The 26577-nt window shown below is 37.6% G+C and overlaps 1 protein-coding gene across 2 annotated transcripts in view; it reads left to right on the top strand.

Moving 5' to 3' along the window:
- The window catches only part of XIRP2 (xin actin binding repeat containing 2), a 320006-nt gene extending 293936 nt beyond the window's left edge, over positions 1-26070 (top strand). Inside the window, exons 5-9 of one of the 2 annotated variants that reach the window (XM_047085514.1) lie at positions 3058-3168; positions 3795-3867; positions 4795-4925; positions 16793-16926; positions 24496-26070. In XM_047085514.1, coding sequence (XP_046941470.1) covers positions 3058-3168; positions 3795-3867; positions 4795-4925; positions 16793-16926; positions 24496-26002 — 1956 coding nt within the window. In that variant the 3' untranslated portion in view covers positions 26003-26070. Of the gene's footprint in view, positions 1-3057; positions 3169-3794; positions 3868-4794; positions 4926-5575; positions 14886-16792; positions 16927-24495 lie in introns of those variants that run through there. The other variant, XM_047085513.1, reaches the window with a different exon arrangement.
- Positions 26071-26577: the final 507 nt, after the last annotated feature.

Raw genomic sequence — 26577 nt, 5'->3', positions numbered from 1 at the left:
CAAAATTTATGTACCCTTGTACTCTTTATGTTGTGTCATCTCCTACAAGAAAACATACTTAGATATGATAGGCATGGATTGTTTTTACTCAAGTAGATACACATTAAGTATAAAGTACCCAGAAAATGGTAACTTTCAAAATATTTCAAAATTACATCTATTTACTGTTTTTTACTCCCAGTGCTTGCATTTGTCTTAACATACAGATTCAAATCACCAACTCTACTCATTCAACCTGATGATTAGCAGCAAGTATAAGAAGCTAAAATTTCTATAGGTTCCAGGCAGGGTTGTCGTTGTTGTTGTTGTTGTTGTTGTTGTTGTTGTTGTTGTTTTAATGTCAACTTGGTGTCACTTATTAGTGAATAATGTGAACAGTGACCAACTCAAAAGTACATGTCCCAACTAAAAAGGTTGACCACTACTCACTTTGTGCCAGCAAGTAACTCCCATGTTGAAATGTGAACCCAGTGTTGCTGGATCTTCAAAGTTTGCAAAAGCAGGCAGAAATTTTGATTTTTGTAGGGATTAACTAATTCCAATTTTAAAACACCAATAAGCATGTCTCTGGTCCATAGCTTCTCACCTAGAACTAAGTACAGACATGATTCTATAGTAATGGATCATGGTGCCCTTCAGTAAGGATCTTGGTACTGTTCAGGTTCCCACTGTCCTTTGCTTTTTCATTGTCTGTTTAATCTGTATCATAAGAAAGCCATAGAATATTTCCTTTAGGGGCACCTGGATGGCTCAGTTGGCTAAGCGTCCAACTTCAGCTCAGGTCATAATCTTGCGGTTTGTGAGTTCAAGCCCCACATTGGGCTCTGCATTGACAGTGAAGTGCATGCTTGGGATTCTCTATCTCCCCCTATCCTGCTTTCTCTCTCTCTCCCTCCCTCTCTCAAAATAAATCAATAAACTTAAAAAAAGAATATTTCCATTATATCTTCATAGGTGGAAACGCTTGTCACAGTTGTAAACAATGATCATGAAAAGACCATGCATTTTTTCTCTTTGCAGCCTTCAATGATTGTTATTGTTCCCTACAGCCCAGTGTTATTGATCTCCTTAAATAAAACTTAATTATGCAAAGCTTCCTATTAAATCAAATTTTGATTATTTGAACTTAAAGGAAAGGATATGGATTATTTATTTTCTATACTCCCTCTTGAGAAAGTAAAGTACATGATTTGTTTGTTGTTCCATCTCATTTCTAGGACATTCTCTGGCAAATAGAGTGTTGAATGAAATCAATTTGTTAATAGAATTTTGTGATTTTAGTCATTCATTCATTAAGTAAACTTTTCCTTAAGAATATCCAAACTTTTTTTCTTAATTCTCCTTCCTAGAAAAGTAAAATAAGATTGGATCATGCTATATATCTCTAGGCAGATGTCTGATTGCTGCTTGGTTAATCAGAACGTTTACCCTGTATACCAAATACCCTTAGAAGGAAAAAGTCCGCTGGCAAAAAAACAAAAACAAAAGAAACAAGTTAAGTTCTCATTAATTAATTATAAACTTATTTTTAGTCTAAAGGATTAGAATTTGACTGCTCAAAACTATTTAACTTTGTGTAAAAAAAAATTAGTGCTCATATTTGATGAAAAATAATGGACCTTGGCTCACCTGACTATTTTCTACAAAGACAAATTTTTAAAAATTAGACCTCAAAAACAGTATTTGATGGTCATGTAGATATCAAGATAAAAGTGAACTTCCAACTTCAAACAAGTTCAAATTCATGTGTTCTTAGAATCTCTTCATATCCTTATTTTTTGAAGTTAAGATTTTTAGCAATATGCCAAATGACTCATCATATCAATCAATCAATCATATACTTATGTCAGATCACATTCTGTAGTAACAACAGGGCTGAATCACCAAAATTAATAGGAGCATCAAAGTATCCGATTCAGCCAGGGTCGCCTGTGATAACTTAACCAAAATCAAAAGTTGCCCCATGCATGGAGAGAGACATACATACTAGCATAATATGGTCTGTTTATGTTGGTTACATTTAATGGTTATATTCTTCATTTGAACTCTGGATGTGTCATCAAACTAGATGGCAAACTTGGAGACTAGAATGTCTTTCTGTAAAAAGTTTGGCTGAAAAGTCTTTCTGAAAAGTTGGCTGATAAACAACAAAATACATTTGTTTTCCATAAGGATTTGCATTTTCGTTTTGAGGTTCATCTTTCTCATATTATAGCTTACTAAGGGTAGTAAGCAGAATAATGGCTCTTGAAGATACCCATGTCCTAATCTGCAGAATCTGTGAATATATTAAGTTACATGGCAAAGGAGAATTAAGATTGCAAATAAAATTACAGCTGCTAATCAGCTGACCTTTTGACAGGGAGAGAGTCCTGGATTACCCAAATTGTCCCAATGTAATCACAAGGTGGAACAGGGGATTGGAAGAGAGAATCAGGAATGGAAGTGTGAGAAACCTGAGCAGGAACAGGGCCGTGAGCCAAGGAAAATAAGCACGCTATCTAAAACTGCAAAAGCCAGGGGAATAGATTCTCCCCTAGAGCCTGCAGAAAGGAATGCATACCTTCTAACACCTGTCACCACCCCCAGTGATATCCATTCAGGGATTCTGACCTATAGAACTGTAAAATATATTAAGTTTGTGCAGTTACAAATCAATCACTAAGTTTGTAATAATTTGTAACAGTAGCCAAGAAAACTAATACACTGAGGGACCTTAATTTTTTTCAGAAGACTGTCACTAAAATTGCATTAATAAAAAAAAAAAAGTTGGGGCGCCTGGGTGGCGCAGTCGGTTAAGCGTCCGACTTCAGCCAGGTCACGATCTCGCGGTCCGTGAGTTCGAGCCCCGCGTCGGGCTCTGGGCTGATGGCTCAGAGCCTGGAGCCTGTTTCCGATTCTGTGTCTCCCTCTCTCTCTGCCCCTCCCCCGTTCATGCTCTGTCTCTCTCTGTCCCAAAAATAAATAAACGTTTGAAAAAAAATTTAAAAAAAAAAAAGTTAACATTTTCAAACTTTTATTAAAACACGGTGTATTTCTTCATTCATTTCCTTTCAGGAGATAATCCACAGCAGCCAAGTGGACATTTCAAGAAGCAGCCAGGAAATGGAAAGAAATGAAAAAGCAGCCTCCAAAGCACACAAAAGTGACATTCTTGAAACAGAAATGGTAACTACTTAGAAACACAATACTTTCCCATTTCCAAAACTGTGTGGAAATTCTAACCTCACTGTAAACAATTGCTTTTAATGTCCTTTATGTATTTAATACCAATATACATCAGCATCTATTTCCCCATTTTGGCACTGATGTTCTTTGAAAAATAAAATGATCATGCTAAAATTTTAAGTGCACTTTAGTTGTTAATTTATATATGTTCTGTTATACCATGAGCCCATGCATTAAAACAAGGGATAGAGGGGCACCTGGGTAGTTCAGTTGGTTAAGCATCTGACTCTTGATTTTGGCTCAAGATTTGACTCTTGATTTTGGCTCCCAGGATCATGGGGTCACGCTGAATGTGACCCTGCTTAAGATATTCTCAATCTCTCTCTCTCTCTCTCTCTCTCTCTCTCTCTCTCTCTCTCTCCTCTGTCCCTCCCCCCTGCTTGCTCTCTCTCCCTCTCTCTCAAATTAAAAATTAATTAATTAAGGGACAGAAGTTTAGTTAGCATCTCTCAAAGTGCACTGACGTCTTGAATGAAAATCACTGTGAAATGAAGAATATATATGCAGCACTAAAATAACTGACTTCTTAAAAACATTTATTTATTTAAAATTATCTTTAAACACAGGCCTCTCATCTTGAAAAGCACACTGAGGAAATAAACCAAGCTTCTCAGTTCCATCAGTGTGTTCAAGAAACAGGTGAGAATCTGGTATTATTTGACCCCAGTATGCCTTTCTCCTACTCATGTGTCTGGGTTTGAATGGAGGACTTCCAAAGCATAATCCCTCCCACTAAGTACATTTAATAACTATGACTCACAGTCCCAAAGGAGACAAAGTAGTATTTCTATACATAATTAGGTTCTGCCTATGGTAACAGATGCAATAAGCTTCTAAAATAGTTCACTGCCCATCAGTCTTATGAATTCATCCTAAAAGCCTAGAAGGTGATACGCCAGTCATCTCTGAATTGCTTTTTGCCTCGGGCACCTACAGTAAAACTTAATGTTTATCAAGTTCCCTAAGAACAGAAATGTTATCTAGATTGTATTACTTTCAATAACAGATTTTAACACTTCTAAATTCAGTTTTCAACCTACATACATGAAATTAAACTATAGACAAATCTGTACGAGTTTGCATAAGACAGGTACAGGCTGTTTTGCCCATAAAAGGGGAATGAGAAGTTTTGTTGCCTTGAAGAGCTAAAAGGGAAGATTTAAGCCAATTGTGACCCAATCATTACTTGAGTCTGTCTGTATTTTGGCTTTATCTTGGTTTTGCAAAGGAAGCAGGTATTCCTTTTCTGTCCTTCTGGTGTGCTTTTCTTGTTTTATAACTTATATTATTTTTTCCTAAGCATGAAAGTAAAACATGCTTGTAGAAAACTTGAAAAATATATACAATTAAAATAACAGTTCCTTCAATTACGACTTCTCGTCTAGAGATAACCACCACCATTGTTCTCCCCATATTTCTTGACACTAACTTACATAATGAAATGGTGCCATATGCATATATTTGTACCTTGAACCTTTTCATTTAACATATATTGTGAGAAGCTTCCTTCTCAAACATCATGTTTATTAGTTACATAACATCCCTGGTATTCTTTTCTGTTTGCAGTCATTGATGCACCTGAGGATGAAGAGATTCCAAAGGTTTCAACAAAGGTTTTAAAAGAGCAATTTGAAAAGTCTGCCCAGGAAAAGGTCCTTTATTCTGAGAAAGAGATGACCCCAGCCAAGCAGATTAAGGTAAAACAATATCTCTATATGGAAACATATTAAGTGTAAAACCAGATGTAAATGCATAGCATTTTCAAATTATTGAATGTTTTATGTGGTTTTTCAACTAAATCTGGAGCCATTACTTTTTTTTTCCCCCATAAGGAGAATATTATTCTACATGAGAAAAGCAGTAGAGTTAAAACTTTTCTCACTAAAAAAAAAAAATAGGGAAGAAAAAATTATATATGCTCTAAAGTTTAATAACTAGCATTAGATAAAATAATAAAGTCAATTTTAAATGTCAGATACTCTGCTTAAAATTCCAAGGAAAACAAAATAATTCTCAAAAGTACTTTAAGACTTTTACTGTTATCCCTCTAGATTACTCAGCACAGTATATTAAGTAAAGGAGGAAGAAAAATCAAGATTATGTGTAAATGTTAAAATGCTGACTTGTTGATGTATTGAATGGGGAATAGAACCCTAAAAGCGCAAATGAATTATAGGAAAGATAGTAACAAAACTGAATATTGCTTCTAAGTAGGTCTTTAAAAGGAGTCTGTCTTCTGCTGTTTCCAAAGGAGATATCATAGCAAGTGGACAGGTAAGGGACAGTGCCTAGGAAATCTTCACCACTACACCCATTTTTATAAGATTTGACTTTCTTTCCCTTCAAGATTGAAAGTGAATATGAAGAGAGTTTAAAACCATCATCAGTTGTGGGTCCCTCTTCTACTTCTTGCACTTCGACCAGCCAGAGGAAGGAAACATCAACCACAAAACATAGCACCCACAGTGCCACTTCCTCAACTCTAGCACAAGTTAATGCCACCCCTACGGGAAAGACAGAAGAATTTCCTCCTCCCCCACCTGAAATATTTCAAGCTCCAATAGATGCGACAGCATTTTCCCAGTCCCCTGAATTCCCCAACCCTCCTAGAACACCACCAGTACCCAAAGAATTATATTCTAAGCAAAGAAATTTGTATGAATTAAACCGTTTATATAAACACATCCATCCTGAGTTAAGAAAAAACTTAGAAAAACATTATATTAGTGAGGTTTCTGAAATTGTCTCTAGTCAAGTGAACCCAGGGAGCTCAGTTTTAGCAGATGTGCAACAAGCCCGGTATGTTTTTGAAAATACAAATGACAGTTCTCAAAAAGCTCTGAACTCAGAAAGAGAACACTTGGAGTGGGATGAAATTCTGAAGGGGGAGGTGCAGTCCATGAGATGGATCTTTGAGAATCAGCCATTAGATTCCATCAACAACGGCTCTCCAGATGAAGATAACATCAACGGGGGCATTGCTGATCAAGAAATCATTGCTGGTGGTGATGTGAAATATACAACATGGATGTTTGAAACCCAACCCATAGATGCACTGGGTGATCATTCTCTTGGCATGGAAGAAAATGCTGAGAAAATTCCTGAACTAGCCAGAGGAGATGTCCGCACAGCCCGGTGGATGTTTGAAACAAAGCCATTAGACTCAATGAATAAAATGCACCAAGGTCAAGAAGAATCAGTGGTAACCACCATAAAGGACATCACCGGTGGGGATGTCAAGACTGTGAGGTATATGTTCGAAACTCAACATCTGGATCAGCTTGGACAGCTTCATTCAGTGGATGAACTTCACCTTCTGCAACTCAGGTCTGAACTCAAAGAAATTAAAGGAAATGTGAAGAGAAGTATAAAATGTTTTGAAACTCAACCATTATATGTTATTAGGGATGGTTTAGGTCAAATGCTAGAAATTAAAACTGTTCACAGAGAAGATGTTGAAAAGGGAGATGTGAGAACAGCACGTTGGATGTTTGAAACACAACCCTTGGACACAATTAACAAGGATATCACAGAAATTAAAGTTGTCCGAGGAATATCCATGGAAGAAAATGTCAAAGGTGGGGTGAGTAGGGCAAAGTGGTTGTTTGAAACTCAACCTTTGGAGAAAATCAAAGAAGACTCAGAAGAGGTCATCATTGAAAAGGAAACAATAATAGGTACAGATGTCTCCAGAAAGTGTTGGATGTTTGAAACACAGCCATTAGACATTCTAAAAGAAGTTTCTGATGCAGATCCTCTAAGATCTGAAGAGATAATAGGGGGTGATGTACAAACTACTAAGCATCTATTTGAAACACTTCCAATAGAGGCTTTAAAAGATAGCCCTGATGTAGGAAAACTTCAAAAAATTACTGCCTCTGAAGAAGAAAAGGGGGATGTTAGACACCAAAAATGGGTTTTCGAAACCCAACCTCTGGAAGACATTAGAGAAGATAAAAAAGAGTACATACGAACAGTGAAACTTGAAGAAGTTGACAGAGGTGATGTAAAGAATTACACACATATCTTTGAATCAAACAATTTAATTAAATTTGATGCATCACATAAAATACAGGTGGAAGGAGTCACGAGAGGTGCTGTAGAGTTAAATAAATCACTCTTTGAAACAACACCACTATATGCCATTCAAGATCACCTTGGAAAATATCATCAAGTAAAGACAGTCCAACAAGAAGAAATCCTAAGAGGTGATGTACGGAGTTGTAGGTGGCTCTTTGAAACAAGGCCCATTGACCAGTTTGATGAAAGCATTCATAAATTCCAGATAATTAGAGGAATATCTGCTCAAGAAATACAGACTGGAAATGTGAAGTCTGCTAAGTGGCTATTTGAAACTCAACCTCTTGATTCAATTAAATATTTTAGTAATATGGAAGAAGTAGAAAGTAAAACTGAACAAGCTACAGATATTGTTAAAGGGGATGTCAAAACTTGTAGATGGCTTTTTGAAACCCAACCAATGGAGTCTCTTTATGAAAAAGTTTCATTAATGAGTGACTGTGAAGAAATTCGTAAAGGAGATGTCAAAGCCTGCACTTGGCTCTTTGAAACTAAGCCTCTTGATACCATAAAAGATGACTCTGAAGCAACAGTCAAATTGCAAACTGTAAAACAGGAGGAGATCCAAGGTGGGGATGTTCGTACAGCATGTTTTCTTTTTGAGACAGAAAATTTGGACAGCATACAAGGAGAAGAAGGAAAAGAAATCAAGGCCATGGAAATGGATATCCAAGCTGGAGATGTCTCCAGCATGAGGCATAAATTTGAAAATCAGTCCTTAGATTCTATAAGTTCCAGTTCAGAGGAAGTTTTGAAAAAGATCAAAGCCCTAAAGACTGAAGATATTCAGAAAGGCAATGTTTTAAATTGTAGGTGGCTTTTTGAAAACCAGCCAATTGATATGATAAAAGAGAGCCAAGAAGGTGATGAATTAGTTAAGACAGTGACAGACATACAAGGTGGGGATGTAAGGAAGGGGTGTTTTATTTTTGAGACTTTTTCTTTAGATGAGATTAAAGAAGAATCTGACTGTATCAGTACCAAGAAAACAATTGCTGAAGAAGTAATGAAGGGTGACGTAAAAAGCTATAGAATGCTCTTTGAAACCCAGCCACTCTATGCAATTCAAGACCGAGAAGGGTATTACCATGAAGTGACAACAGTTAAAAAGGAAGAGGTGATTCATGGAGATGTACGAGGAACGAGGTGGCTTTTTGAAACAAAACCATTAGACTCAATTAATCAGTCAGAGACTGTGTATGTTATTAAATCTGTCACACAAGAAGACATTCAGAAGGGAGATGTTAGTTCTGTCAGATACAGATTTGAAACCCAGCCATTGGATCAGATTTCAGAAGAATCACGTGATACCGTGTCCACTGTAGACTATATTCAAGGTGGAGATGTAAAAACAAGTAAACAACTTTTTGAATCTGAAAATTTTGATAAGAATACATATATAAGAACAGTAAGTGTCAATGAAATACAAAAGGGCAATGTTAAAACATCTACTTGGCTGTTTGAAACGCACACTATAGATGAACTGAGAGGAGAAGGGTCAGAATATGAAAATATCAAAACCGTCACCCAGGAAGATATACAGAAAGGTGATGTTAAGCAGGCAGTATGGCTTTTTGAAAATCAAACTTTGGACTCTATTAAGGAAGCAGATGAAAGCACCACAAAAATCATCAAGGAAGAAATACCTCCTTCTGATGTCAAAACAACTACATGGCTCTTTGAAACTACACCCCTTCATGAATTTAATGAAAGTAGGGTAGAGAAGGTAGAAATTATTGGCAAGAGCATTAAGGAAACGTTGGAAGAACTCTATTCTCAAAAAGTTATTGAGGCTCCTGGAATTATCATTGAAGCTGATGAAGTTGGGGATGTTCGAATGGCAAAATACAAGCTAATGAATCAAGCCTCTCCTGAGATACAGAAAGAAGAAATTATTAGGGTTGATCTCAAAAATATAATGGTGAACCTACTCTCCAAACGAGACTGTACAAAAAGGGAGATTTTGGTTAGTGAAGAAGAGAAGGGAAATGTTAATTTGACCAAAACTCAATTATTAAACAGATCAACAGAATTTCATGCTGAAAAAGAAGAAATAGTGAGTGGTGATGTACAACAAGCAATAAAAAACCTGTTCTCTGAGGAAAGATCTGTAAAGAAAGGCATTTTAATTCAAGAAGATGAAAAAGGAGATATTAACATGACTATCTATTGTCTTCTTCATGAAAACACTGGTGACACAATTGAGCGTGAAGAAGTAATAGGGGGTGATGTGAAACGTACCATTCATAGTTTGCTATCTTCCATATCAAACAATAAAATATCTGAAAGGGCTAAAATCGATGCCTCTGAGAGGGGAAATGTTCAGTTTTTCACAACATGCATAGAAATTGGAGCTTTGGATTATCTTAAGCAACTCCAGACAGGGTCAAATGAAACACTAACAGCTGGGAAACAAGAAAGAGAGGAAGAAATAATTGGTGGTGATGTGGAGGGCACAAAACTGTTACTGAAGAAAAGGCAATCTCGGGTTGAACGTACTGTTAACGAAACTGACATCATCCCAGGAGATGTGCAGAATACAGTTAAGGTTTTTATGACAGAGCCTCAGACTACATTTTGCAAGACACCCAAAGAAGAAATTATAAAAGGTGATTTGAAATCAACCCTAAATTCCCTCAACCAGGCCATAAGTCAGAAAACAGTAGCTAAAACAGAAGAAATTATAAAAAGTGACATGCTGGCCACATTCAAGTCACTTAAGGAATCAAGCCACCAATGGAAAGAATCTAAACAACCCAATGCCATCCCTGATGATATTGAGAAAGCTATTGAATGCCTTGAAAAGACTGCAAACACAAGGACAGAAATCCTGAAAAAGGAGCTTATCCGAGATGACCTTGAAATGTCATTAAGGAATCTGAAAAAAGCACAGAGAGCTTTTAAAGAGGTGGATAAGAAAAGTGTAATGAAAGAAGATGTGAAGGCGGTGATGGTAGGTTCTTCAGAAGAGCAGAAAACAAAGATTCATCAGGTGGCCGAACAGAGGGACAGAAAAAGTGTTCTTCAGCCAAGACCAGGACCTTTTGAACCAGCAGCCAGGTGGCAAGGGGGAACAGATACTCCCAATCAAACTACAGGCAAATCTTGTCATGGGAATTTAATAGAAGAAAGAACTGAACTTAATCTTCCAAAAGCCCCAAAAGGCACCGTAAAGATTGTCATAGATCGTGAACAAAACAACGACGCTCTTGAGAAAAACCTTAGAAGACTATCTAATTCACACCACAAAGCTAGTAAAAATGTGTTGGATTCAGGGGACAAAATGGGTGTCTGGATGGATACCACAGCAGAGCAGCATTTTGGTGATGAACATATGAGCAGACAATTGACTTCAACTGTGTCAGCTAAGGAAAATCTAAAAACTAAGGAATCAGAGACAGTGAGAGAACAGAAGAAGGATGCGGTCTTTAACTCTACCCAATCTGTTGATAAAACAATTGGAAGGCAACAGACTCAAACTTGCGAACTGAGAAATGACCACCAGAAGATTGAGTCTTTCTCTGTAAAGAGTCCAAAAAATACCGAACAGACTAAAATATCAACAGATAAACAAAGCCCTAAGCCCAGTCAAACCCGGAGTCTAGTCAACAAGACAGTTGTGGAAACTTGCGAAGTTTCGCAGGACTTTCAGAAGCAAACTTCGTTAAAGCAAGAAATACAATGTTCTAGTAAAGGTATAAGGAAGAACATGAACCCTCAGCCAATTTTGCCTATAGATCAAGATATATCGAATACAACAGAAGTAAAAGTCTCCCCAAAAAGCCACAGTAAATTTAAGGCAAGTGACAAAAAGCAGGCTGATGTTCATCTGAAGAGTCAGGACTTTCTAATGAGGACAAATACTTCCACAGACTTAAAAAGGGCAATGGAAATGTCCTTTAATTCAATCAGCTTTAACCCTGAAAATAATTTAAAAGAAAGTGAGTGTTCTCTTCCACCTCCATCTCCACCTCCTGCTCCACCTTCCAATGCGTCGTCCGAAATTGAATTTCCTCTTCCTCCTCCACCTCCTTTAATGATGTTGCCTGAAAAAAACGTTTTTCCTCCCTCACTGTCCACAGAGATGATAAAGGCTGAATTTGAAAGTTTCCCAGGCCTCCCTCTTCCTCCACCACCAGAAAATGAGAAATCTGAATGTCTGTCAATGTTTCCGCCACCTCCCCCTCCTCCAACCCCATCTCTTAAACCATCGCATCTTCTTCCCTCCTCTGTTCAAGAAAAGCGAAGTGGAGCAATCATACAATATTCCCAACAAGAAGCCTCAAGTTCGCAGCAAACTCATTCTCAGGCTAAAGTCCTAACAGGAAAATCGGGAGTAATTTTGCCACCTCCCACATTCCCCAAACCCAAATTTTTCAAACAGATGGAAGATAAAAAGAATCATGGTTCCCCAAGAGGTGAATTGGAAAATTCCCCACCAGATATGGAATGTAAAGCCACTCCCTCGAAGGATCAGAAAAAAGTAATAATGGTGACTAGCAGTGAACACACAGAGATGAAGCAGAACTTATCTAGAAATCTTGATGAAAGCAAACAATTATCTATGGACTCTAAAAGATCTCTCTCACAGACAGTTCCAGAAACTTCACAACCCAAGGAAAACACAATAGCACCTCTGGTAAAATCGCATTCATTCTCAGCAGGCTCAGGACAACAAAGTCCAAAACCTTATATGAGAAAATTTAAGACACCTTTAATGATTGCTGAAGAAAAGTATAGACAACAAAGAGAAGAGCTTGAAAAACAGAAACATGAGAGTTCTTGCTACAAGATAGTCAAAACAGAAAGCCCAAATCAAAATATGTCAGAGTTGAAAAAGGAAGTGCTGTTACAAAAAACAAATGAGGTGGTTCCCCTACCCGGAATGGACTCTCAAAGTCATTCTCAAGTACTAGGAGTGGGCGCGGATAACCCGCCTTCCACAACACCAGCGGTGACGGTTGCTGCCGAGGGGTGCCAACGTACTCTACTAGCCTCAGAAGACAAAGATATCATGGAAAAGGAAGTTTTACAGAGCTCGAGGGACACGCTACAATCTATATCAGCTTGTGAAATTAAACAGAGTCACCAGGAATGTAAGACACAACAAGCACAACAGAAGTATGTGGAAGAGCAGTTGCACTTGCCCCAAAGAAAACCAGTTTCCCCAAGTTTCACAGTTAAGAGTACCAAGCTTCCAACTGCAGATCACAAATTAAATGAAACAGACCACATCTATGAAAGCCATAAAAAGCAATCTGAAGTTGATGTTCAAACCATTAGCAAACGACAGTACCAGAAAACTGAGAAAACTGAAGCAAGCACTGAATATAGTAATAAGCAATCTGTAGCTGAAAAATATTGTCAATTACCTAAGAAGGAGAAAAGAGTAACAATCAAATTGCCTACAGAACCCACAGGGAAAAGCCATGAAAATAAACTCAATATAGTTCATGAGAAGCAAAGGGAATATAGAGAATCTGAGAGCGGGAAACTTCCAGGAAACGAAAGAACAAATCAGGAAGCATCAATGGCTGGTCCAAAGGAAGAGAGACTAACAGTGGAAAGAAAACAAGAACATTTGAATAAATCGGCACAGAAGGTAGTCAAGCAAAAGGTTACTGATGTACATCTTGATTCACAGACACAGAATTTTCAGCAAACACAAATACAGACTTCTGAAAGTCAAGTTGAACATAAAAAATTGCCCGAGCCGTATAATAAGCTGCAGGAAGAAAAATGTCTTGGAGTCAAGGGCATACAACAGAAACAAGTCTTTTCTAATACTAAAGATTCAAAGCAAGAGATTACACAGAACAAATCTTTATTTTCCTCTGTGAAAGAATCCCAGCAGGATGATGGAAAATGTGCTATAAATATATTGGAATTCTTGAGAAAACGTGAAGAACTACAACAGATTTTGTCTAGGGTAAAACAGTTTGAAGCAGAGCCAGATAAAAATGGCCTTAAAACATTTCAGACACTGTTAAATATTATTCCAGTATGGCTATTAAGTGAAGAAAAAAGACAATATGGAGTTTGCATTGCTATGGAAAATAACATAGAAAAAATCAAAGAAGAAATAACGCATATTAAAACTCAAGCAGAGGAAATGCTTATGTCCTGTGAGGATATAATTCAAACAGCCATGATATCCTCCAAAGCAGGAAAGCAGAGGCATAAACCCACCAGCCTTAACGAAACGTTACCTAAAATGCCTAATGTTAGTGAACAGCAAGAAAATACGATTGTAGAAAAAACAGAACACTGCCAAGTAGCAACTCACCATGAAGCAACTGCTCACAATCATGTGAAAACCCATCAGGAAATTAAATTAGATAATAGCAAGATCTCTCCTCCCTCCTTAAAAACACGCCCACCGTCACCAACTTTTATAACAATCGAGTCTACTGCCCGGCGAACAGAAACCTGTACTAAGGATGAGCTCTCTCAGTCCCCTAAAAAGGACAGTTTTACTGAACCATCGCCAAGAACTCCCATGGCACAAACATCTAGAGTTGGCAGAGCAGATGCGTCCCCTCCTCCGCCCAGGAGTCGCTCTGAGCAGCTTGTCAAACTCAAAGACACCACTGCAAAGCTGTCCAGAGGGGGCGTCCCGTGCACATCAGGAACCCCGGTTCCGATTGTGGAGAAAAGGTCTGAGATCATCGCGTCTCCTGCAACACTTCGTCGTCAAATTAAGATAGAAACCCGTGGTAGGGACTCTCCACCCACAATCACAATACCTATAAGTGTAAACCATGTAGATAGTGGTTCCTTCAGAGGATCCATGGAAGCTCAAGAGGAAGTTAGGCAAGTGGAGAAAAGGGCGACTTACTTTCACAAAGACGCTGGAAATTCCGCGCAGCGCCTCCTGCCGGACACTGAAAGTTTTGACGCGGTGGAAATCATCCGCAAGGTCGAAGGGCCCCGCCGCTCAGAGCACACGCAGAGGTTTGAAGCCGCCAACCAAACTGTCCAAATGGCTGAAAATTTCGTGACTGACCATGAAAATGAAATAAACAGATGGTTCAGGGAATTTGAAGATGGCCCAGCTTTTGAAGCAAAGTCAAATAGAAGAGTTTATACCAATGGAGAAACAAACCATAATATTAAACAAGAAAGTCATTCGTTTTGTAAGGAGGAATTTGGATTAACATCTCTAGAAAATACGAGTTTTACAGGCTTTTCTTGCAACCGTCCTAGAGAGCTACAAGAAAAAGTCTCTGTCAAGCAGCCCAGCGTCCGCTCTGAAACAAGGACGCTAAGTGAACATTTCTCAGGTGTGGATGCATTTGAGGGCCAAGTTGTTGGGTCGAGGATGACGGTCTCTTCATCACATAGCTCAGAAGCTGGCAAATCTGGCTTTGACTTCAAGCATGCCCCGCCAACCTATGAAGATGTCATCGCTGGCCATATTTTAGATATTTCTGATTCACCTAAAGAACTCGGGAGGAATTTTCAGAAGGCATGGCAGGAGAGTGAAAGCGTTTTCAAAAGCCTGGGTTGTGCAACCTCAGATGCTTCTGCCACTGAGATGAGAACCACCTTCCACGAGGACTCTGCATTTATCAGTGGTAAATGAGAGTGTGCAGAGTGTGAAGATTAACCCGCTTAAAGGCACATGTTCCATAGCTAGGATGGCTTGCAGTTAGAAGGGTGCTTGGCAATAACCAAAAACTAACAGCTTTCCCTGGTGGAGGATCTCCTTCTCTTTACAATGCTCGCTCGCTCTTACTGCTTTCTTTTCACAAAAGCATCTAACACAGGATTCATCTGCACTGTGTGAGAATAACAACATAGATTGATTGAGACCTGTATTTGTCAAGGTAAATAAGACTTGAGGTAGAGCAGCAGATACAATCATTGTTGCTGTGACAGCATTGACAATTATATGTAACAGTGTATTTATTAATAACGGTATACACATAGCACATTATTTATATTTTTATTAAAAGTTAATATTTTATCCACTTGTTTAAGACAATATGAGGTAATATCTATTGGCCTACTATTGACATATTTTTAACTGCCAGATTTGAGTGGTGTTGTGTTTGAATTCAACACAGCCTGCTAATAACCCAAGAAACAATTTATACCCTTCATGTGTGCTTTCATGATTTGTATTGATTGATATCTTTGATGAAAATATACATATGGAATTAGACCTTTTGTATATAGAATTATTGTTATTAAATTGGATGAGTTACTGTTTTCTAATGGCACTATTTTTATTCTATAACTAATTTCATTTCACCTTTCTTAAACTCCAAATGATAGTTCACTTGGCCTCATTCACACATGAACATGGACAATACATTTTAAAAATTTGACTATATTTAGAAGGAGGGAAATTCAAAACACATGGAGTTAGTACATATTTTTTAACATCAGAAAACACTTTATTTCTTTTTATTTCTCTGCATTTTACAATTAATGAGGCTTTACAATAAAAAGATTTGACATAATTAATGTGCACCATTAACGTAGTCCATTCTTTTAAACAGATTGAAAGGAATAGGAAGTTTAAAAATAAAAACTGCTGAAACCAATAATTATCCCTCTATCATATTTGCAACATATGTGTCTAGTTTATCAGATTAATATGACTTCTTAATGTGCTTGCTTCTGGCATAATCAAGCAAAGCTGTCCAATTAATTTCAAATGCTCAGTTTCTGTTAAGATAGCTAAAAGCATGTAGAAAAGACAAAAAAGGAAAAATAAACCCACCCCGTGTTAAATATAGAAATATGTGTCCTACCAAATAAACAAAGGAGATCTCTTACTAGCTCAAATTGAGCATCGAGGCTCTAAAATACACACTTATTTGTAAAAGGAACCCTGAGCATATATGCCTTTATATATAACTTATATGAAAGCTTAGTTCGTCTCATGGGATTGTAGGGAGGATCAAAACAGTACTGAGGTGAAAGTTCTATGTCAGTTTTGAACCACTGTCTAAGCACTACTGTGATTCACAGGAGCTGGCATCCACCTGAGCACCACAGCAGGGGGCCACAGGGATGATATAGCCAGGGAAGAGGTAGGGAACATGTAAAAGGCAAACGTGAGAATCCCAAAAGCCCTACAATTTAAGCCATTTAGATTGAGGAGAAATGGCCCTGAACGTCTCAACATATTCAGGAGTCTCGCTGTATTAAAGTTAGGAAAAGGTGTCACAGAGCCAACACGAAGTCATCAAGGAAATTATTTAAACGAATACAATATCCTCAGCTTTAAGAGCTACGTAGGCACTCTGGAGAACTCTCTCCAGGATATTTTAAAATGTGAAAATGTTGGGCATTGATGTTCCAGAACCTCACACCCGATGGTAGGATAGTTTCCACAGAAGCGCTGTTAGGACAGGAGTCTTACAAGCTTTTACTTTAACTGCATGGCTAGTCAATATACTGTTATTTGTTTTGGTTTTGCAGTGTGATTGAAGACAGCATCATATAACCTTTGGTAAATTTTTATTTTTAGAAGCTGCTGCTCCAAGACAAGGCAATATGTACACTTTGTCAAAAGACTGTTTATCCAATGGAGTGCCTAGTAGCGGACAAGCAGAGTTTTCATAAATCCTGCTTCCGATGCCGCCACTGCAACAGTAAACTGAGGTAAAATGTTCTGAGGTCTGTGGCACAAATGCTGGAGGAGCCTACAATATACTTATAACATCATGTCTCTAGAAGACACAACATTTTCTAGATCTTGCTGTCATCAGTTAACACAACTACAAAAGGGGGTGTTGTTGGGTTCTTTTTTCTCAGGATGGCAGTGACCTTTTCCCTTTTGAAATATTGCTTTCTTAATCAAATCCAGAAAGGTTCCTTTTGTCTAAACCTGGAGATCACACAGATGAGAAAAATCAAGAAATTCTGTACAAATAGGCATTTTTGAGTTACCACTTGAGTCGGAAGTCTGGATTCTACTTTCAATCTTATTATATTTTACTTGAAAATATATTTATTAAAAATGTTTTTAAGTTTTTTTTTTCAAAGAGAGAGAACACAAGCAGGGGAAGGGCAGAGAGAGAGAGAGAGAGAGACAGAGAGAGAGAGAATACCAAGCAGGCTCTGCATTGTCAGCACAGAGCCCAATGCAGGGCTTGAACCCACAAACCTGTGAGATTGTGACCTGAGCCAAAACCAAGAGTCGGTTGCTTAACCAACTGAGCCACCCAGGTGCCTCATTAAAAAAAACAAAAGTAATGTTTATTTATTTTTGAGAGAGAGAGAGAGAGAGAGAGAGAGAGAGAGAAAGTGAAGGATGAGCAAAGAGAAATAGAGATAGAGGACCCAAAGAGAGTTTCTACACTGACAGCAAAGAGCACAACAACGCAGGGCTTGGACCCACAAACTGTGAGATCATGACCTGAGCCAAAGTCAGATGCTTAACTGACTGAACCACCCAGGCGCCCCTTATTTATCTATTTTTGAGACAGATAAAGTGCGAGGGGGCGCGGTGCGGGGCGGCAGAGAGGGAGAGAGAATCCCAAGAAGGCTCTGTGCAGCACAGAGTCCAACGTGGAGGCTCAATCTCACAAACTATGAGATCATGATATGAGCCAAATTAAGAGTTGGACACATAACCAACTGAAGCACCCAGGAACCCCCAACCTTATTTTATTTTAAGTAAGCTCTGTGCCCAACATGGGACTTGAACTCAAGACCCTGAGATCAAGAATTGCATCTTCTACAGACTGAACCATGAACCATCCAGGCACCCCTTAAGTCTAGATTCAAGATCATGAGTCAGAAAACTTGTTCTGTAAAGGGCCAGATAGTAAATATTTTCGATTTTATAGGCCATACTATTTCTGTCACTACTCAACTTTCCAGTTGAGTGGAAAAGCATCCACAGTTAACTAAATGAACAAGTGTGGCTGTAAACTAATGGGCCCAGTTGTATTTCAGTAAAACTTCATATACAAAATTAGGTGATGGGCTAGAGTATACCTATGTCTGGGTATTGTGTCTAAATAAAAGAAGAAAAAATAAGAATGTAGAGTATTGTCAGTGTCAGGTAAGATATACTAGGTCTTTTTTGTCTTTTGTTTTTTGTTTTGTTTGTTCCTGTCTGTTGCAACAGAAGCACTGTATCAATACAGTAACAAATGCATTTTAATGAATGTGGCATTTGGTGTGGCTATAGTCTGAGATGCTGAAATTGTAATTATTTTGCCAAATCCAGTGTGTATCAGGCTATATCTTTCCTGACTTAAACTGACAGTGTCAAACACCCTTTACTGCAATGTTCTTTTTCTTTGGTTTCCATGACGCCAGAGTATAATAGTTTCGTCCTACCTTCTGGGTGTTCCTTCTCTGACTCCTATGTGGGTGACTCTTTTCTGTCCATTACTGAAATGTTAGAGTTCCTTAGGATTCTGTTATGGCCATTTATTCTTCTGTTTATATTCTTTATATATATAGTTTACTGCATCCACTTCCATGACTTTAATCATCATCCATGTAGAATAACTCTGAAATCTGTACAGTAGCCCAGTTCTCTTCTCTATCAGATGCTTGTATCTCAATGACTAGCATTCATCTCCAATTAGATTTCTCACTTGTACACCAAATTCAATATGCTCCATTATTTTTTCTGTCTTCTGAAATTCCTTCCTTGACTTCTGGTCTGTATGCTAGTTTCTCAATAAATGACATTAACACTAACTCAATGACTGAAACATGAAGTTACCTTTCAGTCCTTCCTCTTCTTCATTCCCTATACCCAAGCAATGACCAAGTCCTATAACTGATATCCCATAAATGCCTCTTGGGCTGTACATTTTCCTCCATCCCCACAGCCCAGGCATCTTCCAAGCAAGTGTCGTCTCTCACCTGTACTAATGCAACAGTCTTTCTAGCAAATTAGCCTCCCTGCCCCCATTATCTCTTACCTCCATTACCACCAACAACTTGCCCCAGTACATGCTCCATGATGTAGTGAAAATGATCTTTCTAAAATGCAAATCTGTTTAAAACGTATGATGGTTACCTCTATCAAAGTAAAATTATCGTCTTACTATGAATTAACAGGCAATTCGGAGTCTTACCCTAGCTCCTTTCCCAACACCCCTTCCTCCCATTGCATGTTGCTTTTCATGAAATCTGAATTTCAGTTCCTCAAAATCATTATCTTTCTCTCTCATATCTAGTTGGTCCCAAATGTTATTTCCACTCCTTGTAGGAGTTTTCCCATGCCCCCTCTCCAGCTCTTCACCAGGCTAATATCCACTCATTCTTCAGACCTCAACTGAGACTTTATGTCTTTGAAAAAGCCTGCTTTGATCCCCACATATGGATTCAAGTGTCCCTCCTATGTGCTCCCGGAGCATCCCAGTGCTTGCCCCATTCTTAACACAATCTAATGTAACTGCTTTCCAGCTGTAGGAAATGTGTTAATGTTTGACTCTCACACCTAGTAAAGCCCTGACATTTAATAAGGACTGAAAAATATTTGATGACTGATATTTTTAAAATTTTTTTGTGTTTATTTATTTTTTTTTTTGAGAGAGAGAGAGAGAGAGAGACAGAGCGTGAGTGGGGAGGGGGGGCAGAGAGAGAGAGGGAGACACAGAATCTGAAGCAGGCTCCAGGCTCTGAGCTGTCAGCATAGGGCCTGACACAAGACTCGAACTTACAAACCATGAGATTATGACGTGAGCCAAAGTCAGATGCTTAACAGACTGAGCCACCCAGGTGCCCCCAGTGACTAATATTTTTTAAAAGTCATTATACCAAAAGCCACAAATATAGAAAAAAACAAATCAAATGTATGATTTAATAAATTATTATAAAGTGAACGCTTTCTAACTAGTACCAAGGTCAATAAATAAACATTGCCAACGGTTCCAGAAGCTCCTTCCATGTGCCTCACCCAAACACAACCAGTTCTCTCTCTCTGAGTAAATAGTATTCTTTTTAATAGTTTCTTCCTTGCATTTTTATAGCTTTTTTATCCAAATATGCTTTCTTGGATATTATACTTTAGTTGTATTCATTTTTTAAAACTTTGATATGTCTTTTACATCTTTTAAATCTATAGGGTTTTCTATCCATTTCTTTCATTCCTTACAATTTATTTGTGAAGAACCTGGAATATTTGACCTGTAGAATTACCCAGTCTGGATTTGCTGATTGCTCACTTATCATGTAGTTCACATACTCCTTTCTCCCCTGTGTTTCTGAAAAACTGTCAGCTGAATCTAGATTCTGATTTAAACTAAGATTTGATACCTTTTTCAAGAACATAGGGAGTGTTGGCAAGAATATAGTAAGCACATAGTGTCTGCTCGTGTCTGGTTTTGCAATCATAGCAAAAATGAAATCTTAATACCTATATGCATTAATTGATATTTACAAAATGTTCATATTCTCATTTTGTTCTTTATTTTTCATTATTAGTTTGACTACTTTTACAGGTGATTCTTCCCCTCATCTACTATGTGGTCACTTGGTGATACAGTTGGTGAAGGAAAGGCAGAATAAATACATAACTTTTTCCCTTTGTTTACCTGTTTTGCCAATGTATCAGTTACTTATTTAACAATGTAATGAAATGGTTCCTTATCTCCTAAGAGGTAACGAATTTTAAAATATTCATGATATATTTATAAACTCATAGACTTACATATGTTTGCTTGGTTTTAATCAGATGCAGTTATTATCATTTCTGAAGCTCAAATCATTCTATCCCTGACCTCTTCAGGTTCTCTCTTCAGTCCTTTTGACAAGACCTAAGTACTCTCTGATAGTTTTCTCATTATCTGGTAGGACTAGATGTTCCATACTCCTTTGATACACTTACTTCCTCCAGATCCAGGATCAATCATTTCCTTTTTACTTTTTTTTTATTTGTGAGAAATGGCATTTTAAGATTATAATCTCAATGCTCTTTCTACTGGGTTGGTTACTATTTTGAAGCTTTCTTAGTGTTAAGAGCTAGTAAATGTTTATATATAAAAAAATATATCATGAATTTGTAGGAATATCTCAAATTGAATTCAATACTGCATTGCTTTTGCCGTAGCCTCTTTTCTATTCCACGTCTGCCTCCTCGCTTTCACTTCAAGACTTCCGGTTCTCAAAGACCAAGGAGAGGAAAGAATTAGAATATTCCATATTCAGGGGCACGTGGGTGGTTCAGTCAGTTAAGCAGCCAACTCTTGATTTCGGCTCAGGTCATGATCTCATTGTTTGAGAGTTCGAGCCGGCATCAGGCTCACTGCTGTCAGCACAGAGCCCACTTGGGGTCCTCTGTCCCCTCTCTCTCAGCCCCTGCCCCACTCATGGTCTCTCAAAAATAAATAAAACATTAAAAAAAAAGAGTATCCCATATTCACTTGAACAACAGTTTTGGAATAGCAAAACTATCAGCACCCCTAATTTGATTAGGAAAACTTAAATGGCATTTGCTCCCCATTCATCCGCATTCCATTCTTTTTTAATTGTGTTATGTCTTCAGTGTCATATTAACCAGCCATTACATATCACACCACCTCCCTCATTACCATCATTTCATCTTTAGTTTATAGGTTTTATATTTATATGTATATAATGCTTGCAACAGATGTTTATGTTGATACTTCTGTAGCTATTCTAGTTATGCAAGCTTATTTTCTAGTAGATTCCTCAGAAAGGCTGTTCTGTGATCTTGATAATGGAAAGTCAGTCTTGCTGAAAGAAAAATCATTGACTTATACTTTCTTTCACTGAATATTTTAAATGCATTATTCCATTTTCTTTTGGCGTAAAGTGTTGGAAATGACTGATAATAATCTAATTTTTTCTCTTATAAATCATATGCTTTTCTTTTCTTTTTAGATAAACACAAAGGATTTTTTTTCTTTATATTTAAAGTCCAGTGATTTCACTAGGATATTTCTTGACGTTGGTCATTCTGGGTCAAATAGTCTCAGTTACCTAGTGTGCCTCTTTCAATATATAGTTTCATACCTTTTTATATGAGGAAAGTTTCCTTAAACTATAGCTTTTTAGCATTTAACCTATCACATTACTTTATTTTCTTCTTCAGGAACTTCTGTTATACCTACATGGATATTTTGTGCCTGTCTTTATTAATTGTTCTTCTCTCAAATCATCTTTTTTTAATTTCTGGTTGTAAGTTTTCATCCTCTTATTCTCCTATTTCTCCTCTTAAAGTATTTTCTATTGTGTTTATATGCTCTTAATTTCTTTTAGTTTAGTTTCTATTACTGATTTTTTTCTTTTATTTCTGATTTTTCCCCTGATTTCTCACACCTCACCTCATTTATGACATTTTTCTTTTTTTTTATTTATGACATTTTTCTAATTACAATTCATGCTAAACTTTCAAGCCTTTTTATAATGTTTTAATGTCTTTTTGCTCATTTTTAAAATTTTGATGTTGAGAACATGTTTTTCTAGCATGTTTTCATTGTCTGTAGTGATATGAAAAATTCTCCTTACTCTTTCATTTCTTTTTTTTTTTTAATTTTTTTTTCAACGTTTATTTATTTTTGGGACAGAGAGAGACAGAGCATGAATGGGGGAGGGGCAGAGAGAGAGGGAGACACAGAATCGGAAACAGGCTGGAGGCTCTGAGCCGTCAGCCCAGAGCCTGACGCGGGGCTCGAACTCACGGACCGCGAGATCGTGACCTGGCTGAAGTCGGACGCTTAACCGACTGCGCCACCCAGGCGCCCCATTACTCTTTCATTTCTTATAATAAATCTGTATGATATTTGGCCTTAATACTTTTCTGTGGCTCATTTTCACATGGCATTAGTTTTCCCAAATCTTAGGAGGAGGCAATGTTTAGGATGGTTTTCCCAATTTCCCAGTACTACCAATTCCAGTTTTCATACACTGTCCAAAAAACCACAATGGCTTGAATTCTGGGATTTCCTGCCTTGATTCATCTCCCCCATGTTAGTCGGGACCTTCTCTTTCATTTCTGTCATCATTATCCAATTACGTTTTGATTCAATTCCCATATTTTTGTTTTCAGTGTAAAGTGTTATCCTAAAAGGGGATCTCAGTTGGTCAATTTTGAGAGTTTTAACTTCTCTGGCAGACTTCCCTGCTACAGGGCCCTTGCACTCACTGGCCAATGAAGAAGGTTAAACCCCACCCAGTTTCAGCTGCTATTCTCTGGCGTGTGATACTTTCCAGAAAATACTGGCTGACTATTTTGTGGTTTTATATTTTCTGTTTTTTTAGACACCTTCTTTGCTGCTTCTGCTGTCACTCATACAGATGCGACTCTCAGGCTAGTCTTAGAGTTTTTGGTTTGTTTTTACCTCCTTATATTTTGGGTTTGGTGAGGATACCTTGTCACTTTTGTTGCTGTTTTTTTTAATGTTTATTTATTTGTTTATTTTGAGAAAGAGAGAGCATGAGTGGGGAGGAGCAGGGAGAGAGGGAGAGGGAGAGGATCCCAAGCAGACTCCATGTTTGGCGAGGAGCCCATTGCGGGGCTTGATCTCACAACCATGAGATCACAACCTGAGCTAACATCAACAGTCAGACACTTAACTGACTGAGCCACCAGAGCACCTATCACTTAGTTTTGTTATAAACTTTATCCGTGGGCTTTAAGTTTTTGTATCTAATTCGTGTATCTGTATTTATGTGGAGACTCAATGATAACTAAAAAAAATGATGCCTCTGACTAAATTTGATTTTAATTTTAACAGGCACTCTATTTGTTGATCTCCCCAAAGAGGCCAAATAAACAATTGCATAGGCAACCTTTCCAGTACATTCAAAATCTAGTTAACAAGGAAATTTAAATGGTTGATTTGTGTGTGTGTGTGTGTACTCTTCAGGATTTATTGAAAAATGCAGCCCCCGCATAAACCACTGAATTAACAAAGGTTTAGTCTTATCATTTTACACCATCTATATCCATATATGTATTATACTATAATAGCTATTATACCAGTACTTGGCATACAACATGAAATTCTAAATACTAAACATGAAATTCTAAATAAGACATGTATCATGTTGAATGTTAGCAGTAACCATTATCTAACAAGAACGTTCAATTAATAAGTACATTCCTATTGCCAGTAAATTAATTGTACTGAATCTCTGACTCATTCTTGAAATAATTAATTTCCTAATTCCCTATGAATTTACAGTATATATATGGAATGTTAAACATTTTTTCTTTTTTTTTTTTCTTTTTGGCAGTTTGGGAAATTATGCATCACTTCATGGACAAATATATTGTAAACCTCACTTTAACCAGCTTTTCAAATCTAAAGGAAATTATGATGAAGGTTTTGGACACAAACAGCATAAAGATCGATGGAATTACAAAAATCAAAGCAGCTCAGTGGATTTTATTCCTAATGAAGCCACAAATATGTGTAAAAGTAGTGTGGAAAACACTGCCTTACTTGGAGATCTTAATAAACAGTTAGATGATAGTAACAGTAGAGGACAAAGAGATGATTTGAAAAAATTCAGGGAGAGGGGAAAATTAAAAATCATTTGGCCCCCTTCCAGGGAGATGCCTAAGAAGAACTTCCCCCTTGAGGAAGAGTTCAAAATGAGTAAACCTAAATGGCCACCAGAAATGACAGTCCCTACATCCTCTGAATTTAAAAGTGAATCACTAATAGAACCCGTTAAAACTCTGGGAAATAAAGGGCAAGAGCAAGATAATGTTTCTTTCCTGCAGCCGTATCTGCAGTCCATCCATATGTGTCAAAAAGAGGATGTTATAGGAATCAAAGACATGGACATGTACGAAGCAAGAAAAGATGAGAAGAAGGAAGGAAATAAGAATGTGCAAGATAAGCTGAATGAGGCTGAAGATACAAAGAATAAGAGGAAAAGTGAAATGGATCTTAATGACAACAATAATGTGGTTGTGCAGAGTGCTCAGAAGGGGAAAAATGAAGAAACTAATGAACCTGATGGTACAGAAGTTTTACAGGTTGCTAACACTGATGATGAGGTGGTGCCAGAAAATTGTAAAGAGAATTTGAATAAGAATAATAATAACAATTATGTAGCAGTCTCGTGTCTGAGTAATTGCAGGCAGAAGACATCTATTTTAGAATTTCCTAATCTATTACCATTGTCAAGGGAAGCAAACTATACCGCAAGTGAATTTCAAATTGAAAATTTAGAAAATGCATCTAGAATCTCAGAGTTACTTGGTATATTTGAATCTGAGAAGGCGTACTCGAGGAATATTCTAGCCATGGCCCTCGGGAAACAGGCTGACAGAGCTACTGCTGGCAGTCCCGTGCAGTCTGCCCCCAAACTGGGTCTCAGTGGCAGGTTAATAGTAAAGGAGGAAAGATCCTTAGCCTCTTCTGATACAAATATCTTAAACACCAAAGGAAACCATGCAAATAACAAAAATCTACACTTCCTTTTTTCTAACCCTGTGAAGATCGCTGCTTTTTCCAAAAAGAATGAGAACATTTTCGAACGTGACTTAATGGAATCTGTAGATCAAATTAAAAATATGCCATGCTTGTATTTAAGAGAATTTGGGAAGGGCATCAAACGTGGGCATGGTGAAGCAATAGTAACAGCCCAGGTTAATGGGAATACAGGTTGTGATGCTCCAAGCAGTGCATGTGCAGCTAAGCCTTCATTTCCCAGAGTGGAGGTCCAGTCTGAACAACTCACCGTGGAAGAGCAAATTAAAAGGAATAGGTGCTACAGTGACACTGAGTAAAACATCTCTGCCCACTTGCAGTTCACACTCAAGTCTGAGACACACTGATGTCTGAAATAGACTTCGATAACCTTCTGTTGAACTTGTAAATTTGATGTTCAGAAATTTCATGTCTATCACAATGGAATTTTCCTTGCATTAAGCTATACAGTGTTTTCCATAATCGGTTTGAATCTACTTTTATTCTGAATGTAATGAAAAGATGAAACAATATGGCTCTGTGTTCCTGTCAAATGGCACTTAAGTATATCTCTGTTTTCAACTGGCGAGATTCTGTGCTGCTGGTATTTATTATAATTCTTATACCTTCTCTATAATTTCTGCTGAAATAAAATTAAATCACCTGAGATGCGAACCAAAATACTTGCGTAACTTTTTTCCAAATATATTGAGATTTTAAGTATATATGTTTTCCATAATTTGGAAACCGTCTTTTCAGGGGCAGGAGGTATTTAACACACACACACACACACACACACACACACACACACACACACTCCTGGAAAAAATAAAATACTAAATCAAAGCCACAGTATTATCAGAAAATATAAAATTTCATTCTCTTGTTTGCTCTG

Source organism: Lynx rufus, unplaced genomic scaffold (genome assembly GCF_022079265.1).
Source record: "Lynx rufus isolate CCGP_SWC_20201006 ecotype Redwood Valley unplaced genomic scaffold, mLynRuf1.p SCAF_2, whole genome shotgun sequence".
NCBI classification, from domain to species: domain Eukaryota; kingdom Metazoa; phylum Chordata; class Mammalia; order Carnivora; family Felidae; genus Lynx; species Lynx rufus.
This window is presented reverse-complemented; position numbering and strand designations above follow the sequence as displayed.